The sequence below is a fragment of the Stigmatopora argus genome, chromosome 2 (genome assembly GCF_051989625.1).
Source record: "Stigmatopora argus isolate UIUO_Sarg chromosome 2, RoL_Sarg_1.0, whole genome shotgun sequence".
NCBI classification, from domain to species: Eukaryota; Metazoa; Chordata; class Actinopteri; order Syngnathiformes; family Syngnathidae; genus Stigmatopora; species Stigmatopora argus.
The window spans coordinates 18,322,501-18,347,648 of record NC_135388.1 but is presented as its reverse complement, the minus strand read 5'-3'; the positions used below and the strand labels follow the sequence as shown (position 1 = coordinate 18,347,648).

At 38.6% G+C, this 25,148-nt stretch overlaps 1 protein-coding gene across 2 annotated transcripts in view; it reads left to right on the top strand.

Moving 5' to 3' along the window:
- LOC144070701 (E3 SUMO-protein ligase PIAS1-like) overlaps positions 1 to 25,148 on the top strand; it is a 50,178-nt gene that overhangs the window by 7,439 nt on the left and 17,591 nt on the right. For both annotated transcript variants that reach the window (XM_077595132.1, XM_077595133.1), the window contains exons 2-5: positions 15,881 to 16,376; positions 24,458 to 24,542; positions 24,651 to 24,789; positions 24,892 to 25,026. In XM_077595132.1, coding sequence (XP_077451258.1) covers positions 15,881 to 16,376; positions 24,458 to 24,542; positions 24,651 to 24,789; positions 24,892 to 25,026 — 855 coding nt within the window. The remainder of the gene's footprint in view (positions 1 to 15,880; positions 16,377 to 24,457; positions 24,543 to 24,650; positions 24,790 to 24,891; positions 25,027 to 25,148) is intronic.

Genomic DNA, 25,148 nt, shown 5'->3' with positions numbered 1-25,148 from the left:
CGATGGTAGGTGGGTTATTGAGTATGAGTTTGATTTATGTAATAAGGGACCGCACATATTAATGAACATATATTCATGTTAATGAATGTAAATATGTAAGATTGTAGCCGACGGCTAATTTCCATCTTTATATGGCCAAATTGCCTTGCAATATCAGTCATGGATGGATAAAAGGGCAAGCTTCTTCATTTCATTTGCACCAGTAAATATAATATAAAGCTTTACCCACACTCTTAAAACTAAAAAATAAAAAAAATAAAGAATAGACAGCCAATGGGAGGCCAGCGGAATGTAGGGAGTATGTCAAACAGGACGCAATGTTACCGCAACAGTAGACAATAAAATAACGGATACAGGAAATGTATTGCCGTTTTGGGGGATTTCGTGACGTGGATCTTGTTTGCATGTCAACGGGTATCTTAATCTGTCTTTCAATGTAGAAGCATTCGTAAGTAGAGATACCACTGTATTTTAACTTACTGTATATGTACATATTCCTATTATTTACTGTTTTACGCTAAGATGAGAATTAAGATATGTGGAAATAACTGAGAGTCAAGAAGTCATGTAAGTTGTTTTGTAGTAGTACAAAATCTATATATATATATATATATATATATATATATATATAAATATATATATAAATATATATATAAATATATATATATATATATATATATATATATATATATATATATATATATATATATATATATATATATATTTATTTATTCATCTTATTAGTATATTATCATGTCTTTGTGAAGCATGACCGTCTCATTCCCTGCAATTCCCACCAATTCAGGGTGACTCCTGCCTGGTGCTCAGTCAGCTGGGATAGGCTCCAGCACCCCCCGCGACCCTGGTGAGGATAAGCCGTTCAGAAAACGAATGAATGAATGTCTTTGTGAAGTTGATAAATAACAGAAAAACAAATGTGTCAACTTTGATTGTGATTGCTGCACAACGTAAATATATAAGTATGGTAACATGATTATAACAATTGAAACAAATCATTTTGCCATTGGGACTGCTTTTTTTAAATGCTGTGTGAATTCTTACTAACAATACAAAGTTCATGGGTGTAACATTACCAGGCTCTCAAAGGTGCCCTGTTGTATTTAATTGAGTTTCAAAGGAGTCTGGGCCCGCCTGTGCTTCTTTGAACTGTCTTCTCTCCAGTAGCAACATGGCAATACAAATAAGCGTCTGTGCTCTGGCAGCTTATAGGAGGAGACAGTCTATTTGTAGAGCCTGTGGCTAGGTTAATCCCTAATGATACAGGTCTTCTGCTTTGCTCTCATACCTGTTCTCTTGTCTCCTCTGCCATGATAAGAATTCACCCCGGGGATGAGAATCGATAGCAATCTTTCCATCTATTCAATTCTATTATGATTCAAGGTGTCAGTTGAATCCCCAATTATGAAGGGACAGTTATTTTCTTTTTCTCATTTTTTTTTTACGTACACACGTTGTAATTTCTGGGTTTTTATTTTCTGCTGTGTGAAGTGAGTGGTGCTCCGAATATCCAAATGACACATTAACCAAAAGTTTAAGTACATACCTGTCAACTTATACGTTTTTCCCGTATTTTATACGTTTTTTGATCATTTCAAATTGTGTACGCCGTATAACAACTTTTGTACGGGATTTTTTTTAAGTACGTTTTTTGTAAAACGGATCTCGTTTTATGCATTTCGGCTCTAATCCGGATCGTCTCGGTCACTGGTAGCAGACGAAAACGTCATCGTCAACTGCTAATATTGTCATGCTTTAAGCATGATATGCGCACACGCATTCCCCTTTCACACGAAACAGGAAATGATTAAATCATTTCCTGTTTCGTTATTTAAGCAGCTATGAGTCATAGCGCTTGGGTCCGAATACATTCACGGTCGCGTCACGACAACGCGGCGCGACCATAACACTTTTAAGTGCACCCTATGTGAGTAAATATGTGCCGTGTTGCATTTGTACGGTTTTCTATTGCTTAATACGGGGAATTCCAATCATTAATACGGGGAGGAATTGGCCCAGGTTGACAGGTATGTAAGTACCAAAAACCGGTTGTAGAGACCTTGACATTGCAACATCTTGGCGATTGGGGGAGTTTCAGAGGAAATTCCTGCTAACTGTGGGCACCAGGCAGGGGACACTCTTAATTGGTGGCCAGCCAATTGCAGGGCCGACACCCTAAGAATTCGGTCACCGGGCCGCCCTATTTAACAATATATAACAGAAAAACAAATGTGTCAATTTGATGTTTCAGAAGACCTATGACATGCATTTTAGCTACCAATCTAAGCAAGTAAATACACCCTACTTGCATATTAATACAGTGGTACCTCTACATACGAGCAGCTCCTCCTACGGGATCCTCAAGATACGAGGAAAATTTCGAGCAAATAATTTGCTCTAGATACGAGAAAAATTTCGAGATGCGAGAAAGCTCTTTTTTGCCGCATCTTTTTCGTGTATAACAGATATCTACGAGCACTGAACGATTTCTTCACATGAGTTTCTCCTACACATGGACCAGAAAACGCACAACGCGCATGCGCGGGCAAAAAGAGGGCTTTCTGGGTAATGAAGTATACTCGTGCACACAACACCGATAGCCAATGGCACCCTTTCTCAAAATAAAACTTCATTACCCAAAATCAATACGTGGGTAGGCTGAGCTGTTGCATTTTTTTCAGTGTTATTCCTTCCTTAGCCTGTTAGCTCCCGCGATTCAAGACTACTTCTCGTTGGCAAGTGGTCATGCGTTAACCTATTGTGAGGACATTTGTGTGCATCATTTTCAGAATATTTTGAAGGGAATACAACAGCAAACAGTTCATCGATAGCGAACATGAGGGTGGAGGCGTGGCAAACAGCTAACCCGGAAAATGAAGGTAAAAAAAATTAAAACAAAATTAGAATTCAGTTTTGTGTAAAGTTACATTAAACGTATGTTTGAGTGTGTCTGTATAAATTAATCCAAGTTAATTTAAATTTGTTTGTTACGTTACGAGTGCGTTATCGTGGAAAGATACTTTGTTAATAGAGGGCGAATTAGAAGAAATAAAACATTTTTTTCAATCCAATATCCTGTTTTTGGTGTTTTTTCAGAAGGTTGGAACGAATTAATTTGTTTTTAGTTAATTTCAATGGGAAACGTTTGTTCGAGTTACGAGAAGATCGACATACGAGCTCAGTCCCGGAACGAATTAAGCTCGAATGTAGAGGTACCACTGTAGTAGGTTGCATATTGCCCAACCCAGGCTGCAAAGGCTCATAGTGTGCCTCTTATTTGTCAGCAGTCATTGACGTCTGGAGCAATTTAGCAGAGGGGGAGCTCTTATGGACTCTGGTGTTAGGCAGTTTTGTTGCCATGGAAACATGTCACAGTTGAGATGGACATGGCAAGATAACAGTTTGGAACGTAATTTTGTGCTTCCAACTGGAAGAGAAAGACATTTCTCTGACCACCCTCCTGTTGGGTTGGCTGACAGCTGAATATTTTCCTTTCTAATGCTGGCAGACACTCATTATCTCAGGAATCTGACAAAAAATAATTCATGTTATTTCTAGACTTTTAATTTTTTGTTTGATGACTTACAGGGTTAATTAAGTGTATGCAATCTAGGGAACAGCAGCTTTATTACTGGACAATAGTGATAGACTGAATGGTCATTTTTCCCTTTTCTATGCCTTCTAGTGAAACTTACGGTTATTTAATGTTTTACTTTTTTTTGAATAATGTCTAAGCCAATGCCAAATTCCGATCCGATATTAATGCATATAGAACAAAGGCATGCATCTTAATTTCCTTCTTTGATTTAAATGAAATTATCTCAACCTTATGATTTTTTCAACAAGTCTAGCTACGATCTCTGCTGAATAATCAGAGTAAAATATAAATTATAAAATATCTGAACTCAGATCAGCAAAACAACTTCTTAAAGATAAATATTTTTTATGCAATAATTATAAAGCTATAGTTCTTAATTCCACTTCAAATACCTTAGCTTCACATAGAATAAAAACAAAAGTAATAGAAATCCCTGATCAGGGCAGTGCAAAATGTAGAACAACTAATCTACTATCAAAGAACAAGTATTAGTTCCGTGCATTTCACAATTAATTTAGAAAATTAAAAGAACTGTTTGTTGTGCTGCCACAAACTATTATGTTGATAGTGGACGGTTCAAAGATTATTTTTGCAATTACCGTATATTTTGGAGTATAAATCACACCTGAGTATGTCGCACCCAAATTATAAAAAAAACCTTCGACTTATACTCCAAAAAATACGGCAGTCAATTAATCAGCTCATATATATGATGTTATCCCTGTAAACTATATATTTGTATATAATATACTATATATAATAATATAATATACTTTATAAAAGTCTTAACATTTTACCTGCGAATTTGCATTTCAACCAAAAACTGCTCCGATGCAAGTTGGACTATGTTTTCTATTTGAATATGTAACTGTATCATTGTTTGCATCTGCTTTCGTTAAGAACTTCTGAAACCAGTAAATATATTTCCCGTATTCGGAAAATTTCTTGGTGGCAGTAGCAAGACAGACACAAGACACACAAGACATTGTAGACCTAGGTAAGAAATAATGAGCCACATTTTACTAAAATCCATTGTTCAGGTAATATTTATCTCAGAGAGACATTGTTTTGAATGATGTTGTACATTTTGAAGATGTTATGCAAGTTGAGTTGTCTAATGAAATAAAAAGGTTAGTTATTTTACCCTTTGCTTTCCCTGGATGTTTATTTAGTGTAACATTCATTTTCTGTACTGCTTATCCAAACTCCGCCATTTGTTACCCAAATAAACACAATTGTCACAATGCCATAGTATTCGAAAATATAGATTAGTTTGCAAGACGTGTTTACTATTTTTTTAAATTTCAGGCACAACACTGAGTAGTAATGGTGCGTCAGACAGTCATACTCAACCCGATGTTGTGTAGGGATCTCTAACCTCTTTTACCCCAGTTCCATCAGAATGGCTGCATCAAAGTCCAATAGAAAATCTGCTTTTATCCTTCTTTACAACTCCGTATCAAACTTCACAATCTCTCTGGGAATTGAGTAATTCACTAACATAGGTGCCGTCTGTTCCTTATTATGACTTTGATAGTGCCTGAGGGGGCATAAATTGACATGCTGTTCCCCTTGTTTGTTCTGTGTATACACACTGTTAGACAGAATCTTCAACATGTAAGAAATAGGGATAATTTTTCTATGGTCTCTTTCTTCTGTCAATGCTTGCAAGTGCAAATTTAAATTAAGGTTATCATCTTTTTGGTCGTCATTCTTGTGAAAAATCCAATATAATATTTGTGTCTTTTTGCATGAATCTTCATTACGACTTTAATTATAACAATGGCTGCCATCAAAGATTTTTATCATTTAGCAGTCTTCGGATGAGTTTCAAGTTGGCACCCTGCCTGTCACCATGTGTGACTCATTTCACCTCAGGAGTGGTGGGGATGTTCCCATTAAGCAGAGCAGTTCATTTTTCTCTTGTAGTATAGCATTGTTCAGGGTTCCATTTATCTAAAGGGGCCAAGGGTGCTAATCTAAATTCCTCGGACCCCCGCCAAGGGGTAATGCATGGTTCGTCAACCCTAGGCTCTGGAGCCCCATGCAGCTCTTTCTTTCCAATGTTGCCTTTGTGTCATTGACTTAATATATTAAGCTTAAAATGCTTAAGGACGGGCGGGTGGGTAGCGTGTTTGCCTCACAGTTCTGGGGTTGAGGGTTCAATCCTAGGTGGGTCTCCACCGTGTGGAGTTTGCATGTTCTCTTTCGTGGGTTTTCTCCTGATACTCCGGTTTCCTCCCACATCCTAAAAACATGGAGTCTAAATTGCCCCTAGGTGTGAGTGTGGGCATAAATGGTTGTCCATCTACTTGTGCCCTGCGATTGACTGGCCACTGATTCAGGGTGTCCCCCGCCTGGTACCTGTAGTTAGCAGTGATAGGCTCCAGCACCCCCGTGACCCTTGTGAGGATAAGAAGTTCAGAAAATGAATGAATGATTTCTTATGGACATCCCTGCAAGGGCTCCTGGAGACTTACAACCTGACCTTAAGGGTCGTTTAAAGATGACTGACATTGCTGTCTAAATTATGTTCGGAAAAATGCTACCTTGCTACACCTTACAGTGTCAAATCCAATCCTTGTTCAGCGATGATATGAACTATGATTTTAGATACTTTAGAGTCCAGAGGAAGTTGAAACAACAGGCAGAAAGGTATTTCAGAGTCAGAGAGCCTGGAAAGCTAAGAGCTGGGGGGATGGGTAGAAGGAGGGATCTGACACTCGGTACAGAGCCCTTGACCTGAGAGTGGGAGCTTTATATAATGGCCAGGTATGTGCAGGTTTCCACCCTCACGCCTACACAACATTTAAACATCCATGTATATATACAAATACACATTCTACAAAACCTACTTGACACAACATTACCCTCATGATCTTCCAGTCTTCCTGTGACTTAGAAGAGCTGCATTTTTCATGCAGCTTTTCTTTACCATAGTTTTAGTAGTGTAAACAAATTGCGGACCCCAATGCGCAACAAAGATTGGTAACTTTAAACGTATTGTACAGATTTTCTAGCCTGCTGAAGCAACCACTTGGTGTGTTCTGATTTATAAATGAGGTTGGGAGAGTAATAAGGAGTTGTTTGTATAGATTGAAGATTGATGAATTAATTAATTTTCGGTACCACACGAGTGTTGCAGAGGTGCTAGAATCTAGCTATGGGCAGGTGGCGGGGTACATCTCGAACTGGTTGCTACCCAATTACAGACTCAAGAAATGGCACTCTTCTTGTTACTCACAATTGTTATCACTGCAAATAAGACATCTATCTTTCTAATACATCTGTGCATTGGGCTATTTTTTTTCTATTCAGGGTGAGTTAATAATGATCCTGCTAAGTGTGCACATTTACTGCACTGCTATTGTCACCAGTATAGACCTGTAAAGGTCATGTTCTAAATCCACACGTATGTGCTGAGAAAGGGAATAACAATATTCCGACAGCCAGTATTTGCACAAACAGCCAACAATAGCAATGCAATAGACTGATCATTGCCTTCTCTCTTTGGCTTTCCCCCTGACCGACTTCTGGTCTTGTTCTGTCTTGAGCAGGGTGTCACACTCATTTGGGTTGGCAGAGCACAATCATGGATATTAAATCTTAAGTAGGCCGGGCCATTATATTTTGGGTCTAATAAGTTATAAATAACAGTAAGTAATTTTCCCCAATAGGTTTTCCAAACAAATACACAAATGTACAATATTGAGCTAAATAAATATTCAAATTTACTGATGATCTAATTTAAAATCAAAATGAACAAAATTAGGCACAATTTTAACCACACTGTGAATCATTGTTTTCATTTACCTGTATACAAATCTCTGTTTATCACAAAACAACAACTTGCCCCATTCATCCATCTATCCCATTTCGTCTGATCATCATTATACAAAGAATAGTGTAGACTTAAATTTAATGAGCATGCATTTGCAGGTCCAATTTGAAATCAAGACAATTTCAGAATAAAAGTGCACTTGTTGCCTCCCTCTGAATTCAATAGATTACATTATAGAGCCACAAAACCTTTTGTTTGTGAAATAATCTAATGGAGCGGTGAGAGCCTGAGCTCTCTCCCGTTTAGTTACATTGCTGACATTTTTATTCACATTTTTCAAATTGGCATTCTGTAATGCATCACAAAATATGCTTCATTTTTATCAATTTACTTTCCATGATTTTTTATTTGTCCAACAATTTTCAAAATAAAGAATTTCATTGTTTATTTAGATATTTTTCCTTTTAAATGGGAAGGTACAATTATGCCACATGCATATTCTGTTCAGCCTCCTCCAACCCAGACCTTTTAAAAATAGGGCGACTTGGAATTTTCATCCAATTTATTCATTTGTATTGTGCATTAAGAAAGGTCACAAGAGAAATTGGTGCCTTAAAGCCTGTGCACACCAGCCATTTGGCAATCAGTGTGAAGCTGGTGATCTCTGGTGCTTTGTGAGTGTCCCTCGCATGCCAACTCGGTGTGCTGAGCAGTGGCATGCATGCACTATGTCTTTGTACTTAGTTAAGATGAATCCTTGTATGATTACGATGAAATAGTGTATGTCCGTGTGTGCATTTGTTTTTTCTTCATTTTTCAGATTGCAATTAATATTTACAATCCCACTTCAATGTATACATTTAGAGGCTTAGTACAATAAATGCTGGATCATTTCCACAATGATTTGACTTAATAGATCGTTTGGGTCTCACAGATCCAATATTAAAGTAAAATAAACATTATGTTTTGGCAAAAATGAGACAGAATGTCTGCATTGCTAACAAAAAATATCAGTAACTGCAGTAGTAGGTTGTTTTTTCACAATTAGTGATTGATTGGGCAGCTTTATAGGAAGTATGGTTTACGACCTCCACCCCAAAAAACAACCAAACATTTATTTATTAGTTAATAAACATTTATTAGGTCTTGATGGTGCCGTATTATACCCGTGTTTAGTTACCAGAAGACCTTTGGTGATTTCTCATAATTGTGCAATAATGAGTTGTAAACCACTGCAGATTTAAAATGAATGCTTGTGTGAATGTTGCATCCATTTTTTATTGTCATTTTTATGGATGCATTTTCAATGTTGTTGTACATGTACAGTGTCAATAAGGACTATACTATTCTACTCTGTAGGGAAACTGCTTGAAATCTAATAATACTGATCCGAAAATCCCAAGCAAGATTTGTACTGAAGTGTATAATGTAATTTTATTTTTTGTTAGAATATTTTAGATAAAATTGGAATTGAAAGAGTATCATAACAGAGCACTTGGTCACGGTATCAATATTTGTTTTTATCGATACATAGCCCCCTTTGCACCATTCTTTGCCTCAGTCTTGTCTAAAGTCATCCATTGTTATTGTTTATTCGTCCAGTAATGTACTACATATTCACCTTTTTGTACAGTACCGCAAAGTCTCAGAATTGCAATTTTTTAATTTTTGTGTGTGCAATTGAACTGACTGCAAATACCTGATCTAAATATGTTAATTTCTTGTGATACTATCTGTATAAATTCAGCCCTACAATAATAGAAGGCTTTTGATAGGCAGCTGAAACCATTAAATAAGAGAGGAAGGGGGATGGGGGGTAAAGGCACAAGGGAGAGGGAGCGAGAGTTTTGTGTAATGGCTTTGCATTTATGATTTACTTTCTTAGCTTATATGCAAAGGTTGAGACTCAAAGTAATTTTATAGTTATCTACTTTGATGCACACTCCCTTTGATCCACATATAGTCTTCTCTCAGACAAAATGATAGAGCTTGGGAGCTCTCTAAAAATGTCAAATGTAGCGAACATTGTGTCCATTTCAGCAGCACCTACCTTTAAGTGCATGTTTCCATCTGTAGTTTCTAAACAATTATTGATTGCCAAAAGAATTCTTTGTTCATTTGATTATCAATTAGTTGATTACTGGTCATACCTTGTTCCCATAATTGTCTTTAATACTTGTATTAACATATAGTAGACTTCTTTCCTTGATGATTTTTGATATACGGTAATTATGATTTTTTTGAGGATTTGAAGATGACCACCTGGCTTGTGGAGGTTTGGCCAATTTTATATTGTGCAAAATTCCTCTAATCCTGCTAATCCCAAACCACCGCATCAGTGTCTGTGCACCTATCATAATAAAATACTGAAAACTTTGTGTTTGAAAAGCTGTGTTTGAAAAGCTATGCTAAAATGGGAAATGGGAAATGGTACATGTAGATCAGGGGTGTCAGACTCGGGTTGGTTCGCGGGCCAGACAATTTTAGATATAATATTTAGATTTGTTTTCTATAAATGGATTAAAAGAACTGGATTAAAAGCCCTGAATATTCATTTTTATAGATCTAAAAGAATGTTTATTTTAGCTTTTTTTAAATATATTTTTAGATTTTACAAAATGATTTTTGGACTAAAAACACAGAAAAAAATGATTAAAAAATTACAATTATTGATTTAAAATCAGGAAATTTACTATACATCTATACTCGTCATTTTAATGTGATCCTAAAACAGAAAGTCGGCACTCATGATTTACTTTCCCGGGCCACACAAAATGATGCGGCGGGCCAGATTTGGCCCCCAGGCCGCCACTTTGACACATGTGATGTAGATGAAACAATTCCCAAGTTTGTAGTTAGCACTAGTTCTGCAATTCTGCAACGTTTTGGGCGACATGCACATCTACCACACAAACTGCTGTGGTAGCAGCATGCAATACGTACAGACGCTCCCCTACTTACGAACATTCGAGTTACAAACAACGGTACATACGAACATGTCTGCAAATTGCGTTTATGTCGAAAAATGGTAGCAAGTTCGATTTTGTATTGCGCGCCTTTTTCCGAGTAGTGCTTCTTTCCGCCGCTAATACCGACGCCTGGCGCTGTGAGCGCTCAGCTCACCCAGCATCTACCTTCCTCTGCCCAGTTCGTTGCAATGGGGAAGTGCGTGAACGTATCTCCAGTGCGCAAAGAACCTTTTTCATTTGTATCATTAAATATCTGGTGCATCCATTATTGAATATTGTTGGTGAAAAGCGAAAGGTTTCTATTGAGGGAGGTCCAAGGAAGAGGCAAACCATTTCATTTGAAATGAGTGGCAATAATAACGAAGCTTGATGCGCGTCAGAAAGTGGTGAGCGTTGCACGCGAATACAACTTGAATTGTTCGACCGTCAGTACCATTTATAAACATAAAGATCGAGCAGCAGGACCCAAATATTGAACGTTGCACAAAGTTTGCAAATCAATTGAATGATGCCATACAGTGCTACCGCATCATTTATGATGAAAAAAAGAAAACTGCAATCGTCATTAGATAGCTTCTTTCGGCCAGTTTCTAGTAAATCTCTCTCTCTAATGTATGTATACAGTACTGTATGTATTCTCTCCATTTTATTAAATGTTTTTTCAGTACAAACCAGTGTGTGTTACTTATACAAGCCTTAAACATACAAATGCACTTATATAAACCTTCAATATACTTATATAGGCCTTAAACATAAATTATAATACAAAATATAGCACTGAGCAACTTACGAACAAATTCAACTATGAACAATCACTCGGAACCTAACTCGTTCGTAAGTAGGGGAGCGTCTGTATCCGCAATCCCAACTAGTATAAATCAAATTTATAATGAAATATTTTTTTATATAACTAATATAGCAAAAGAATGTATTCTGGCTGTCAGATTATTCCATTTTTTTCTATTTCCATCAACAATGCGTCTCTCCGTCAGTCTGGGTGTAATTTTAGACAGCATGCTTTCCTTCCACTCCCATATTAACAAAATCACTAGATCGGCCCACTTCCATTTTGCCATATTTCTCGCCTCCGCCTTTATCTCAGCTCCCACCACTCTTGTCTGCAGCCTAGTCCCCTCCCGGATCGACAATTGCAATTCACTGCTTTTTGGCCGCCCTAATAAATCCCTTCAGAAAGTGCTTTTCCTCCCAAACTCAGCAGCACGCCTCATCACACAAACCCCTTCCACTCAACCCCATCTTTAGGCAACTTTATTGTCTTCTGGTTAAGTCAAGATTTAACAAAAAGATACTCCTCATCACTTTCAAAGCTATTCAAGGCCTGGCTCCATCCTACATATCTGACCTCATTGCGTGATCATTCCTCCTTGATCACTTGGTTCCTCTTCTACCCTCTAGCTTGGAAACTCTCTACCCCATGATTTTGCCATATAACCTGTTTCCCAGGTTTCAAATCCAGACTCAAAATATCCCTATTTAATTTCTCGTATCTAACTTGATCCTCCGTTCTGTTTGTGTTGTAACTTTCTTTGTACTTTGATTTTGATTTCATCTTTTCTTTCTTTTGTCTACTCTAATCTGTATCTCGTATCAATTCATTTGTAAAGTGTTCTTTGGTGTCTTCAAAGATTTCTTTTGAATGCAAATGTATTATCATGTATTAATACTACTGTAATTAAATGCTGGGATCCCTGATATTAACCCCTTGGTGGCAAAAAAATAAGATTTAAAAATATTTCACCCGTGTATTTGCTTCCAAGCAGATACTCAATCAAGCTGAGAAAATCATTAAATACATAAAAAATAAAAACATATTAATCAGTAAAAAAATACATCTAGTGCATTTTCTGCACTGTAAGACGCACCGAAGTAGGAGGCACACCGTCAATGAATGGCCCATCTTAAAATTTAGAGCACTTTCAATGAATGGCCCCTCTTAAAAGTTGGTGCACTCACCGGATTATAAGACGCAGTTTGGTGGTAGTGTTAGGGGATTGTATTTATACATCTGATAGATGGAGCTGTGGTGGCAGTAGTATAAGTAGTAAGGGTTGTGTTATACAGCCACTAGATGGAGCTGTTTTAGTACTACTAGTAGTAGAGAGTTGTGTCATACATCGACTACATGGAGCTGTAGTAGTAGTATGGGTTAGGAGTTGTATTATACATTAACTAGATGGAGCTGTTAAAGGGATATTCATTAACCAATATTGATACATTTATAAGGCGTGCTGCCGGCTTTTGAGAAAATTAAAGTCTTTTACTTGCGCCTTATTGAGCAGAAAATACGGTAATTTTATATATGATGGTAATTGATTTGGATTATTCTAGAATAGCACTAGCTCCAACCATACGTATGGATTTAAAATGCATACAGGTTAGTTTCTAAGCATGTAAAATAAAATATATCCACTTGTTAAAAATACAATCGAGAAGACTGACAGGGAAAACTACCTGTATAGCGAGAGCAGAATCTAAGAACAGTAGAGACTCAAGATCAGACCAAATCATAGCACAGGGGAAGCTATAGTGACCTATAGCCCATTCTTTTACCGCTCCTATACTTCCATCCCCCACTGTTTTTTTAATGTATTTGTTTTCCTCTTTTTTGTCGGTCTGGCAAAGGAATGTTACACATCCGCAGTATGCGAATGGTGAGCGTTGTGTTCAGTTGTGTGAGTGTGTTTTATGCGCATGCTTGCCTTGGAATGAGCGGTTGGGGGTGGTTTGCATTGTATGTATGTTTGTGTTGAGATATGAAAAAGTGTATTTGAAATGATGGGGTGCTGGATAGACAGCCCCCCGCCCCCCTCAAAATATTCTCATTTGTTTTCAATTTACTAACCACGACTGACATTTTGCTTATCCCCTCAGGGGTCGCCACAACAAAACAGTCCATCCGCACGATAGATTAGGTCTAGTTTTACGTGCCCACCCCTTTCTCCTTCATGACACAAATCACACAAGCAGGAATCGAACCATTAAACTTACTGAAAAGTCTGGTGGCAATTATTTCTGTTTAAAATGGATAATCTTTTACAAATTCATATATCCAAATTTATACCCAAATATTTGCTTAGCACTTTGGCCTCACAGCTCTGGGGTCCTGGGTTCAAATCCAGGTCGGTCCACCTGTGTGGAGTTTGCTTGTTCTCCCCAGGCATGCGTGGGTTTTCCCCAAGTACTCCGGTTTCCTTCCACATCCCAAAAACATGCATGGTAGGCTGATTGGACACTATAAATTGCCCCTAGATATGAGTGTGAGCGTGAATGGTTGTCCGTCTCCTCGTGTCCTGCAATTGGCTGGCCACACATTCAGGGAGTCCCCTGACTCTGGCCTGAATTCAGCTGAGATAGGCTCCAGCACCCCCCCAACCCCCCCGCCCCCCTTAGTGAGGATAAAGCGGTTCAGAAGAAAATGATTGAATGAAAAGCACTTCCGTTCTTCCCTGTCCTTGAGTGTCATTTGGGAACTGCATTTCCACCCAAGGAGTTGCAAGATATCATTTAGGCTCAGCAGGGAGGAGATCAAAAGCCCCTTTTTGGACTGTTCCGGAGGTTGGGGAACTTTAAGAAAGTGCATTTATTAAGGTTTCTTCAGCTGTTATTTTTTGGATAAATGGATGGGAACATCATTGAAATAGAGGGTTTGTTGCCCTTGAATCGCTTTGTTTTAAGTATGAATTGTTGATTTGAGGTCACTGAAAAGCCTGAAGCTTCTCATCTTTAATTTTGAATATCAATTAAATGCAACGACCATAGTCCAAAGGAATCTTAATTAAACCCTGCAGGATTCCTTGAACAATATATGAATTCTGTATCTGCGACTGAATAGAATGTTCCTAAGAAACACAAGAGCTCACTTATGTTAGAAATGCTTCTCTTATTGGCTGCACAATTTCATTTGATAAAAGAAAAGATACGTCATCTAAATTGCATTTGTGGCCCTATTCCCCAAATATTGCTTGAAGCATCTTTGATTGCAGCGTTCAACTGCATGGGACATCTTGACTTGTAAATTTGTGCAGCCTTCCTTTGGTATATCACTCCAAATCTGTCAAATTGTGCCCAGCCCTCATTATCCTACCACACACACTTCAAATTGGATTTAGGTCTGCATTGCTGAGTGGCTCATCCCACAAGCCGATCAACCATGTGACTGATGATCACTGCAGGGTGTATTTTAATGAGCTCTACTTCTATGGGAACCAAAACAGCACAAAATTATAGAAATAAGGATGTAGTAGTAGTAGTAGCAGCAGCAGTAGTGGCTTATATACAGTATCGTTATTTGATCAACAAAGGTATGGGAAGTGGCCATATTTATTCTCATTGTACTGTAGTCCACATGCACTGGTGTTGTTTAAAGTGGTGTTTTCCTAATTTGCATCATAGCAATTTTCATAAAACATGTCCTGTTCAAAACCTGCCTCTGATGTAAATCCTCTTTTTGTAAAGACACAATATCTGCAAATGGGAGATGAAGACGTTTTTTTCTCACAAAATCTACCGAGCCCAAATTGCATTAATCTTCTCTCTCGCGCTCGCTCTCTCTCACTCTCGCTTCTTCTTCTTTCTTCTTGCTACCAGCATATGTATTGGTCTATGTAGAATTATTTTTATTACTCTTAGAATTCAAACCCATGGGTTGGCTGTCTTCACTGTTAATGGCACTGAAAATAAGCATTTACAGCCGCTCCTTCCAATTTAAATGAATTGGACATTTACCAGCCGCCTAATGGCGAAGAGCAGAGCTGGGCAATTAATTCCACAAAGGGTTGCAGTGGGTGCAGGTTTTCGTTCCAACCCAAAAGAGGAAACCTTTCCACCAATCTGGTATCTTAGAAGTGCAATCAGTGGATTGCAGTCAGGTGCTTCTTGTTTCAACAGAAATCTAATTAATTAAATTGTCTGTGCTGGATCGGGTGGAACAAAAACCCGCACCCACAGTGGCCCTTGAGGACCGGATTGCCCAGGTCAGGTGTAGAGGTTCACTCGCCTGACCTTGGTGCGGGCCCGATTGCCACTGGTGGCGTTACGATTGTGAGCGTATGATTGTTTCTCTGTGTGCCCTAAGACTGCCTGGCGACCAGTCTAGGGTGTACTCTTGCCTTTCGCTCGAAGTCAGCTGGGATAGGCCCCAGCAACCCTGTGTGGTACGAAAGATGGTAAAAAAATCCCTTTGTCATTCGCAAGCAATCAGTCAACATTGATTCTCCGAAACGTGCATTATCTTATCAATATGAAGTGTTAACATTTACATTTTACGAACCAGCAAAAGCAGATACATTTCCATCAATGGTCTCTATCCATTAATAGGCAAGCTGAAACTGAATCTGTGAAACTTTTGAAAGATTGAGTCCAAATTGATCAGATGTAATTTTTAGCTGGAGTTGCCCTATTTGTGGATCATGAATCTCGGTCATCCTGCACTGCACACAAAATTTGATGCAGTATTCTCATTCTTCTTCTTCTCTCTTAATGCATCTGCTTCAGCAAATGGTGATGAGCCTGCGGGTGTCAGAGCTCCAGGTGTTGCTGGGCTACGCTGGGCGCAACAAGCACGGACGAAAGCATGAGCTTCTCACCAAGGCGCTGCATCTCCTAAAGGCAGGCTGTAGCCCCGCCGTGCATCTGAAGATCAAAGAGTTGTACCGGAGACGCTTTCCTGCAAAAATGGTGTCTCACTCCGAGCTCTCCCTGCCCGGACCACACCACCCAGCCACAGTGGGGATGGTCGGAGGAGGTGGAGCTGCTTTGCCCGCTGGCCTGACGCAGTTGGCGTACGAGGGCCACGCGGGTCACGGTGGAGCGCCGTCACCTGCTGCCTTACTACCCCTCTCGCTGCTCGGCCCAGGGAAGCACGAGCTTACTGGGTTGACACACCATCTGTCCGCCGCCGTCCCGCTCCACCCCGTCCACCCAGATGTGAAGCTCCAAAGGTTGTCATTTTATGACATGCTGGACGAGCTCATCAAGCCGACCAGTCTAGGTGAGAGCATTTCAAAGTTGATGGTTTAGTTTGTCATTTTCGGCACTTAGTGAGGTGGCACGTGATTAACCAGGAATATTAAAACCATTCAGGATTTTATTGATCAGGCTGTAACTTAGCTTCATCTTCATAACCATTTGATTGACTTTGCCCCCTTATTCCCTAATGTCACAATTGTTGTTTAAGCAGAAACGGTCCCATGTAACCAAGTTAGTCTTCATCAGTTGTTAGTCCTTCATTTTATCTAAAGCAGAAAAGTTCAACAAAATGTAGTTCATTACTTTGTTTACTTAGCCACATAACATCTGAACAGAGGAGACCCATTATGTTCTCATAAACAAAATGTCCCGTTGAGATAATTCCAAGATAATTCTGTGCTACAAACTGTCCGTTTCATTAAACCTTTTAACAAACGCAAATGCAATATTTGAAAATATGTCAGTGGCTACATTTACATGCAGTTTATTCTTAAAATAGTTGACATTCATAATATACCGTTTACCTGCTCAAAGATAACGGGTTGTAAATCAATTGGCATATTTCCATCCAAAATGCAATGCATGACACAAAGCGCATCATTTCTGCATTCAGCTAAACTCAGCAAAATCGTAACCTTTGGCTTAACTGCCATTAAAATACATGTCACTGCGCTAATGGTGTAATGAGTTTCTCACTCCCAAAGCAGTTTGCATTTTACCCATGTATTATGTAGCATCAACTACTTCCTGTACTTGTGAAAGGAACATGTGCAGAATACTCTTCTCAAATGGGTTATCCCAATTATGAGCGAAAAGAGTGATCCTAGGGAGACTAATTATTTTTTTTCAAACCTAGACACAAGCACATTCAAGTTTTGCATTTTTGCACTCCCTTGCATATCTGGGTTACTGCCAAAAAACCCAATTATGAAAGGGCTATGTAAATGTCTATATTAACGCTGTATCTTGATCAAAAATAATTCTGTGTCTGCCAGTTGACAGCTAAATAGCTATTCAGTCAACATATTTTCTTGATGTTCTTTCTTATCCAATATCAGGAACAACTGGAACTCAAACACCCCCCATGTCACAAAATACGTAAATCTAAATCTTTTGTTTTCAAAAAGATAGCCTTTATTTGCGCTTCTGCTTTCCATTTTCACTTCTCTTTTTAAACAAAGCATTACAATTTATGAACTGCCTAAGTTCAACTGAGTCTGATGTTGAACAGAGTTCTATTGAGAACAGTTTGTCAACACAAAGCAGTACCCAGCATTGATACAATGTCCTTTAACGAGAGTGGTGGCAGACTAAAATACTAGCTGGCTTGCGTTCTTTGCGCACAAGTACATAGCAAGCCATAACTGCAACATATTGTTTTGGGTTACGATTGGAAACACACATTTATTTTGCAAAAAAATTATTACGATTGTTTTGGTGAATTCTAACATTGTATTGGGCACGGTACTCGGACGTTTAGTCGAAAGACGTTTGGTCGACCGGACGTTTGGTCGACCGGACGTTTGGTCGAACGGACGTTTGGTAGAATGGACGTTTGGTAGAACGGACGTTTGGGCGCCGGGTTGTTACTGTTGAAACCAGCTCTCAAATTTATAATCATGAGAGAGAGAGAGTTTAATATCTAAATATCTAATATCAAAATATCAACAGTAAACTCTGTCATAATTTGACAGCGAATGAACCCGGCGACCAAACGTCCGTTCTACCAAACGTCTGTTCTACCAAACGTCCGTTCTACCAAACGTCCGGTCGACCAAACGTCCGGTCGACCAAACATCCGGGGACCAAACGTCTTTCGACGAAACATCTGGTCACGATTGGGCGCCTTTCCACAGTATGACCCACCATCCATTCGGTATACAATTTAATTCCTATAGTTTGTTAATCTATTCCGAAATGCGGAAATTATCACTGTCCGCTATTAGCATTTTAATGGGGTAAATATCTATTGGATGCTATTTTTTTTTCCAGCCAACCACGGTTGCAATAGCGCTGTCATCAAAACATTTCTCCTTTTATTATAGAATGTGCAAACTAAATTCTTTCCATTCCTCTTGTTTTTTTACTAACACTTTCTGTCATCGTCTGCTTTTGCATGCAAACATTTGCCTTCTTAGTGAAATTGTTCACATGCATAAAAGTGCCCACATAATAATATTTGGATCTGAATTTCCCAGACATTGTGATACAGCTCATATGGTTCCTTCCATAACCAGACATACTTTCATATTAATAATGCATAAGCGTTCTCGCTATAGCGAGGAAAAGGGCGAGTGAGGAAAAAAAACTGACAATGGTGCATGTCATTTCACAAGACTAAAGGTTTAAATGCTTCTGAAAGACTGCTCAGCTTCGCGTGATCAACATCTTTTTTTTCTAATTATAATGTACAAAGAGAGAGAGCGTTGCTACCATTTGATGATGCACATACAGTATGCCTCACTCAGATCCATTGATTGTTATTCACGCCCCTCTCGCAATTGTTTCTGCATACCCTTTTGCCTCAGCCACTATATCATTTTCACTAAATCCCTACCCCCACTCCTTCTGCTGCATTTGTTTATGCCCTTTCAGAGAGTATTGCCATGTGTGTAAAAAATGGCTCAACTGACACACTTGCTAATGCAGAAGACATGTCTGTCATGTGTATACTATAAGAAAGAATCTTTTTTAAGAAATTGAAAATCGCCAGATTTTTTCTTACATAGGTAGTATAGTGAGAAACGTAAATGAAAGCCGGCATTTCCCGAAAATGACACCCCTAACAGGGACAGACATTTTAGCAGTTTTACCCAATGGAATGCAAGTATCCCAGATTCTCTTCCTTATTATTATTTAGTTGTTTTTATCTCTTGCATTTCACTGTAAATGACTTAGCAGGTTCAAAACAACTGTAACTTCAGGCTTATTTTGTGGTCATCTCAGCTCTAATGTGATATACATTCGGTAAATTAGTATAAGAGACATTTATTTTATTAAGTTAGAAGATTGTGGTCAGAAAAGTCAGGTAGCAGAAGGTAGAGCAGAGGACAGTGAGAAATTGCAGAGATTGGTTAACCCTTACAATGGTTAAGCCAGAAGGGAGGGAGAGAAAATTCAGTTAAATATGATGGATGTTCTCTTAGATCAAGAAGAAAAACAGAGCATTTCAAATAGAGAACACTTATTGCCTTATTGAAATTTCTTGTTTGCCAAACTACCTATATTTTCTCGATTAGTTATACCAAATAAAAATGAGATTTCTACTAGTACTAGTACACTTTGGGCATCTTTTTCAATTTCACCCTGTCCTTTGCAACATCTTCTTCTACACCAGTCACATTCATGTCCTCCCTAACTACATCCATGTATCTTCTCCTCGGGCGACCTCAAACCCTGTTCCCTGACTTTCCACTCCCGACTTTCTTCTACCCATATATAGTCCCCATCTCGCCTCTGGACATGTCCAAACCATCTAAGTCTGGTCTTACCTTGTCTTGAAACCATCTTACCTTCACACTTAGGATATTCTCATTCACACGTGCATTCTGTGTAACACCTGCTCACTCTCATTCCTCTCTTTTCTAGACCAGACTTCTCGAAGTTCTCCTATACTTGCTCCCTGGTATCACTACAGATCACCAAAATATCTACAAACATCATATTCTAAGAAGCTTCCTGTCTCACCTCTTCTGTCAGTCTATCCATCGCCATAGCAAACAAAAAGGGGGCTCAGATCTGAGCCCTGGTGCAATCCCACCTCAACACTAAACACTTTTGTCACTCCTACTGCACACTTCACTGTTGTGAACCAAGTACAAATGTCATACTAATGTTTTGAACTACCGTATGTTTCGGACTAATGGCAAATGAGTATAAGTCGACCCAGGCAAAGATTACACAATGAAGCGGAAAAATAATAATATAAGTCGCACTGTAGTCCAAGTCGTATTATTGGGAGGGCCATTTTTTATTTGATCAGAAACTAAGAACAAGCAAAGCGAAATGAAGAAACAACAGGCTAACTAGGCATCTGTGCGGTTTTTCAGATAACTATAACTTAAAAAAACAACAACACAATAGGCTGTCGATCGTCAGAGAAAGAAAAAAACTGGTATACCACAAATTATGCAGTCGAGATTCCCACATTTGGGAAATTCGCAGGCGTTAGCGCAACCGGTGCAATGGCTGAGCCTCACTTGGGTGAACCACTAAGTCACACTTGAGCATAAGTCACAGTCTCAGCCAAACTATGAAAAAAAGTGAGACCTGTATTCCGTAAAATACGGTAATCTGACATAATTTTCTGCTACCCCAGACTTCCTCATGCAGTACCACAGTTCCTGTCTAGTTAGCGTGTCATAGGCTTTCTCTACATCTACAAAGACATGATGCACGTCCTTCTAAGCTTCCCTGTATTTCTCAACGCAAACGTTGAATACTGTAATCATTACCATGTTCATAGTTTGACTTTGTGAATCACCTTCTGAAAAAGTTTGTTTTTGGATCTAGTTTCCTCTCACGTCCCACCAGCATGCATGCTGAGTTGCTTAAACTCTCCAAATTCTCCATAGGTGTTATTGTGAGTGTGAAAGGTTGTTTTTCTACAGCCAAGCAGTTGAGGGTGTAATCCACGTCCACTTAGTTAGTGGGAATAGGCTTCAGGACCCCTGCAACTATCATGAAGATAAGTGATATAGTGATTTAGTTGAATTTAAAGCAGGTGTAGAAGTTTACATCTCATAGCTCATCAAGAAATAACTCTGCTTTACCAGTTTCATTAAAGTTTAACGAGTACTCCCTCTCATTATCTCTTATTCCGACAAATCAGTCTTTTGGGATAAATGTCTAATAAAAAAATACACTTCTATCAGAATGTTTAATTAATACGTGAAATAATTGATGCAATATTAAACTCTTTAACATATCCATATCTCCAGTCCCATACTGATTGATGTGGTAATTTTGGTCGATGAATGGCTATGAATTTAGTTGTAGCAGCTAATAAGACATCAAAGGTCAACCTGCATTTTTTAAACATTATTTTTAACATAACCTTTTCTGTTTTATCAGGTTTACTCAAGTTTCCCTTTGAAAATGCCCACAATTTTCCTTTTAAATATACTGTAATGGTGCTTTTCTCTTATCTCTTGATAAGTGGCTAACTTGGTTCTAATTTGAATTTTTAAGGTTTAAATTTCAACTCTTTGCTATGAATGCCGAGTGGGTGTGTTTAAGAACTCACGTGGCCTTTGGTAAGTCAGTGTGTATGAACGACAAAGTGGGCAGGGCGTTTTGGCAAATAAAAGCACCATGCATTTAAATTTACAAAAAAAAACCTTGAGCACAATCTTTAACCTAGTCACACACTCATCTTGCTCTATCTTAAGCTTGAAACAATAAGTAAATTGGCTTTCCATACAAGGTCGCCTTTAAGATTTAAGTGAATCTTTCTTATTGCCTTGTAAAAGCAAAAGTTTTATCTCGGTAAAAGGACATCAACTTAAATATTACATGTTTTTTTATCCTTAAGAACTCTGATTTGTAGATGAAAAAAAATCCAAGGCAGGGACTGATGAAAAAAGCAGCTAGTAATGACCACCAAATGGAGTTTTCATCTCATCTCATTTTCTGAACCGCTTTATCCTCACTAAGGTCGCAGAGGGTGCTGGAGCCTATCCCAGCAGACTTCAGGCCAGAGGCAGGGGACACCCTGAATTGGTGGCCAGCCACAAATGGAGTTCATTTTGTTATTTTCTTTTTGGTGCACATTGAACACCTATATTTTCCACCAATCTCCACTGCTCCCACACATGCTGCTAGCAGATGTGTTGACTTGGGTGTTGCCCTTGTAACTGGCATAGCTTGTAAAAATGCCTACTATTTACCTTGACGAGAATAGCTGGGCCAGCTGCCAGATTGAGAACACACCATTCTAGGCATTACTCTACATGCACACTGAAATACTTTAATGAGAACGGTGACTATATATAACTGGAGAGCAAGCCCTTTCAACGTTTTACTCAGTCTTAAAGTGAGGAGGACGTCACACAGGACATCATGTCAATTCTAGAGCTCACCTTTTGTCACACAATGTTTGTTCCGGGTTTTTTTTTCTTCATGTTTTTCTGAGAATGGAGTTGTTTCTTGTGTTTGTGTGCATGAGTCTGTTTGAATCTAGCATTTTAAGATAATGAAAAAGTAGGAACGGCACGAAGAAACTAACAAACTCCAGCTGGGCTTTGTTGTGCTGAATAGGCAGATGAGTTTAGCAAATTCTCTTTAATTTAGCTCATACCTAAAATCAGACTGTGAACAAAACGTGTTTATTTTTATTTTTTTACTTCACCTGAGATGCAGAATCTGCACTATTAGCATACTGCACCCTTTCTGGCTTTAATTTAGGTTATTTAAAGAGCACACACTGAGGAACTATACCAAACCCTTTATTACTACCACTATGAATGTCAGAAATCAGGACTTGGCTTTAAAAAGAGTAGTAACATAAATACTAAGGGTATGACAAAAGAATCCACTATATGAATCTTTTCTTGTCTTTTTTCTAAATCCAGTTTTATTTTGTCCACTGTATCATTAAAAAATGCAGAAAGTTACATGGTTGTAGAATGAAAGTATAGATGGGGATTTTCAACTTTTTATTTCTCCGATACCCACACACTGAAACATGGGAACAAATCCAGTTTTGTGGTGAGAGTGAGTGATGCAAGGGTGGGCCGAGTGAGAAAACGCAAGCAAGGACAGAGTGAGCAAGAGTGTGCTAGAGCTAGAGTGATCGAGAGCTATTTTTAGCTTCAGTTGCCTGAAGAGGAGGAAAAGTCTGAGAGCACATCACATGCAATTTTGTTCTCTGATGCAGGCAGGCTCTAAAACGTAAAGAAAAAGGACACATTAGATTGAATGAAAATGAGCCTTGAAGGTCCCAAGGTGTGTGTGTGGGAATTACCACCATGGGAATTAATATTTGATGAGCATGACCCTTGTAAATGTTTTAAGCGATCTCTAACATTTGACCAATTCATTTTAACTGACAATAAAATTTGCAGCACACTGGGTAAAAGGACCACAGCTCATTCATTGTGATTAATAAATCGGACTGACTTTTGTTAATGAGCACTGGTGGATTAGCTAGATACGTGCATCAGCACAATCCTCACAGTGGGTCAAGATTGTGTTGAAATTGGTCATTTGCAGATTGGCATTCACTTGTTTAAGTGTGCTAGCTACAAAAGTCATATTCCACGTTTTAGCAATTCTTGCTGTTTGCCTTACAGCCAACTGAATAATCTTTTATGAAAACAACCAAAGCATGAAGTCGCTGGAGGCAATATTGAACAATTCAGCTTGATTCAGTACAATTATCTAAAAGTTGTAAAACTTGTGCCAATTTTATCCTAAAATTGGATAACACCCTCGTTCTAAATCAGGAGTGTCCAAACGTTAGCCTAGTTTTTATTGTCCTGCAGAAAATCTAAATATCATTGACTTTGGCCCTCACAAGAAGCTTAGAGGGAGCCTACATTGAACTTTCCACTTATAACACTAGATGGAGCTAGTCTTCTATAAAACACCTCTTCAGTAGTTCAGGGCTCCATACATGACTTGTTGAAACAAATAGAAAATATAAAACTGTAGAATTTTAGTTTATTTATTTATTTTGTTCTCCAGTTTGTGTGTGTGTATATATATATATATATATATATATATATATATATATATATATATATATATATATATATATATATATATACATATATAAAATAAATAAAAGTGGAACGCTTTCAATGTGTGTCTTGCATTTTTTCTTTCCAAAAGCGGCCCTCTGAGAAAACAGCCATGCTCTAAATTATGGTAAAGCTATTTAAATGTCAGATGGTTTTAGGTGTAAAACGAAGTGTTTGGCACAGTTGTCACAACTTCGGAGCATGACCGTCTGTTGTATATTCCCATCAAATTCTGTCTCTCACTCAACAGCCAGTTCTGTTTTTGCCAAGCATTATATAATTTCAAAAATTTAAACTGAGCTCGTGGTTTGAAATACCGGGAGTTAATTTATCATTTCCCGTTATGTTTGTTTTTCTGCAGCTTCTGACAACAGCCAGAGGTTTCAGGAGACGTGTTTTGCCTTTGCATTAACGCCACAGCAAGTCCAGCAAATCAGCAGTTCAATGTAAGATAAATGAAATGCCATTTTGTCCGAGATGGACTGTAAAATATTTCTTGATCATTCATCAACTCGCAGTGTATATAGCAGTTTTTTTTCCTTTTGCTTTTCAAGGGACATCTCGGTGACCAAATGCGATTTCTCAGTGCAAGTCCAGCTGCGCTTTTGCCTGTCTGAGACGAGCTGTCCTCAGGAAGACCATTTTCCACCCAATTTGTGTGTGAAAGTAAACGGCAAGCCATGTAACCTGCCGGTGAGAAACACTGACATGAGCAAAAGCAAAACAGAAGCTGCCCGATGCCGTGTTATGGTTTGTAATTTGATACTTATGTATACTGACCACACAATATCGCAGGGTTATCTTCCGCCAACCAAAAACGGTGTGGAGCCGAAGCGGCCCAGCCGACCCATCAACATTACCTCACTGGTCAGACTGTCCACCACAGTCCCAAATACCATTGTGGTGTCCTGGACAGCCGAGATTGGAAGGGTAAGCCAGATTTTCACGGGTGGAATTTCAAAAATGTTGACCCAGCAGCAAAAAAAGATTTTTTTTTCCCTCATCTCCTGTTATTTTAACTTTGCTGACTCCTCATGGTTATGGATAGCAGT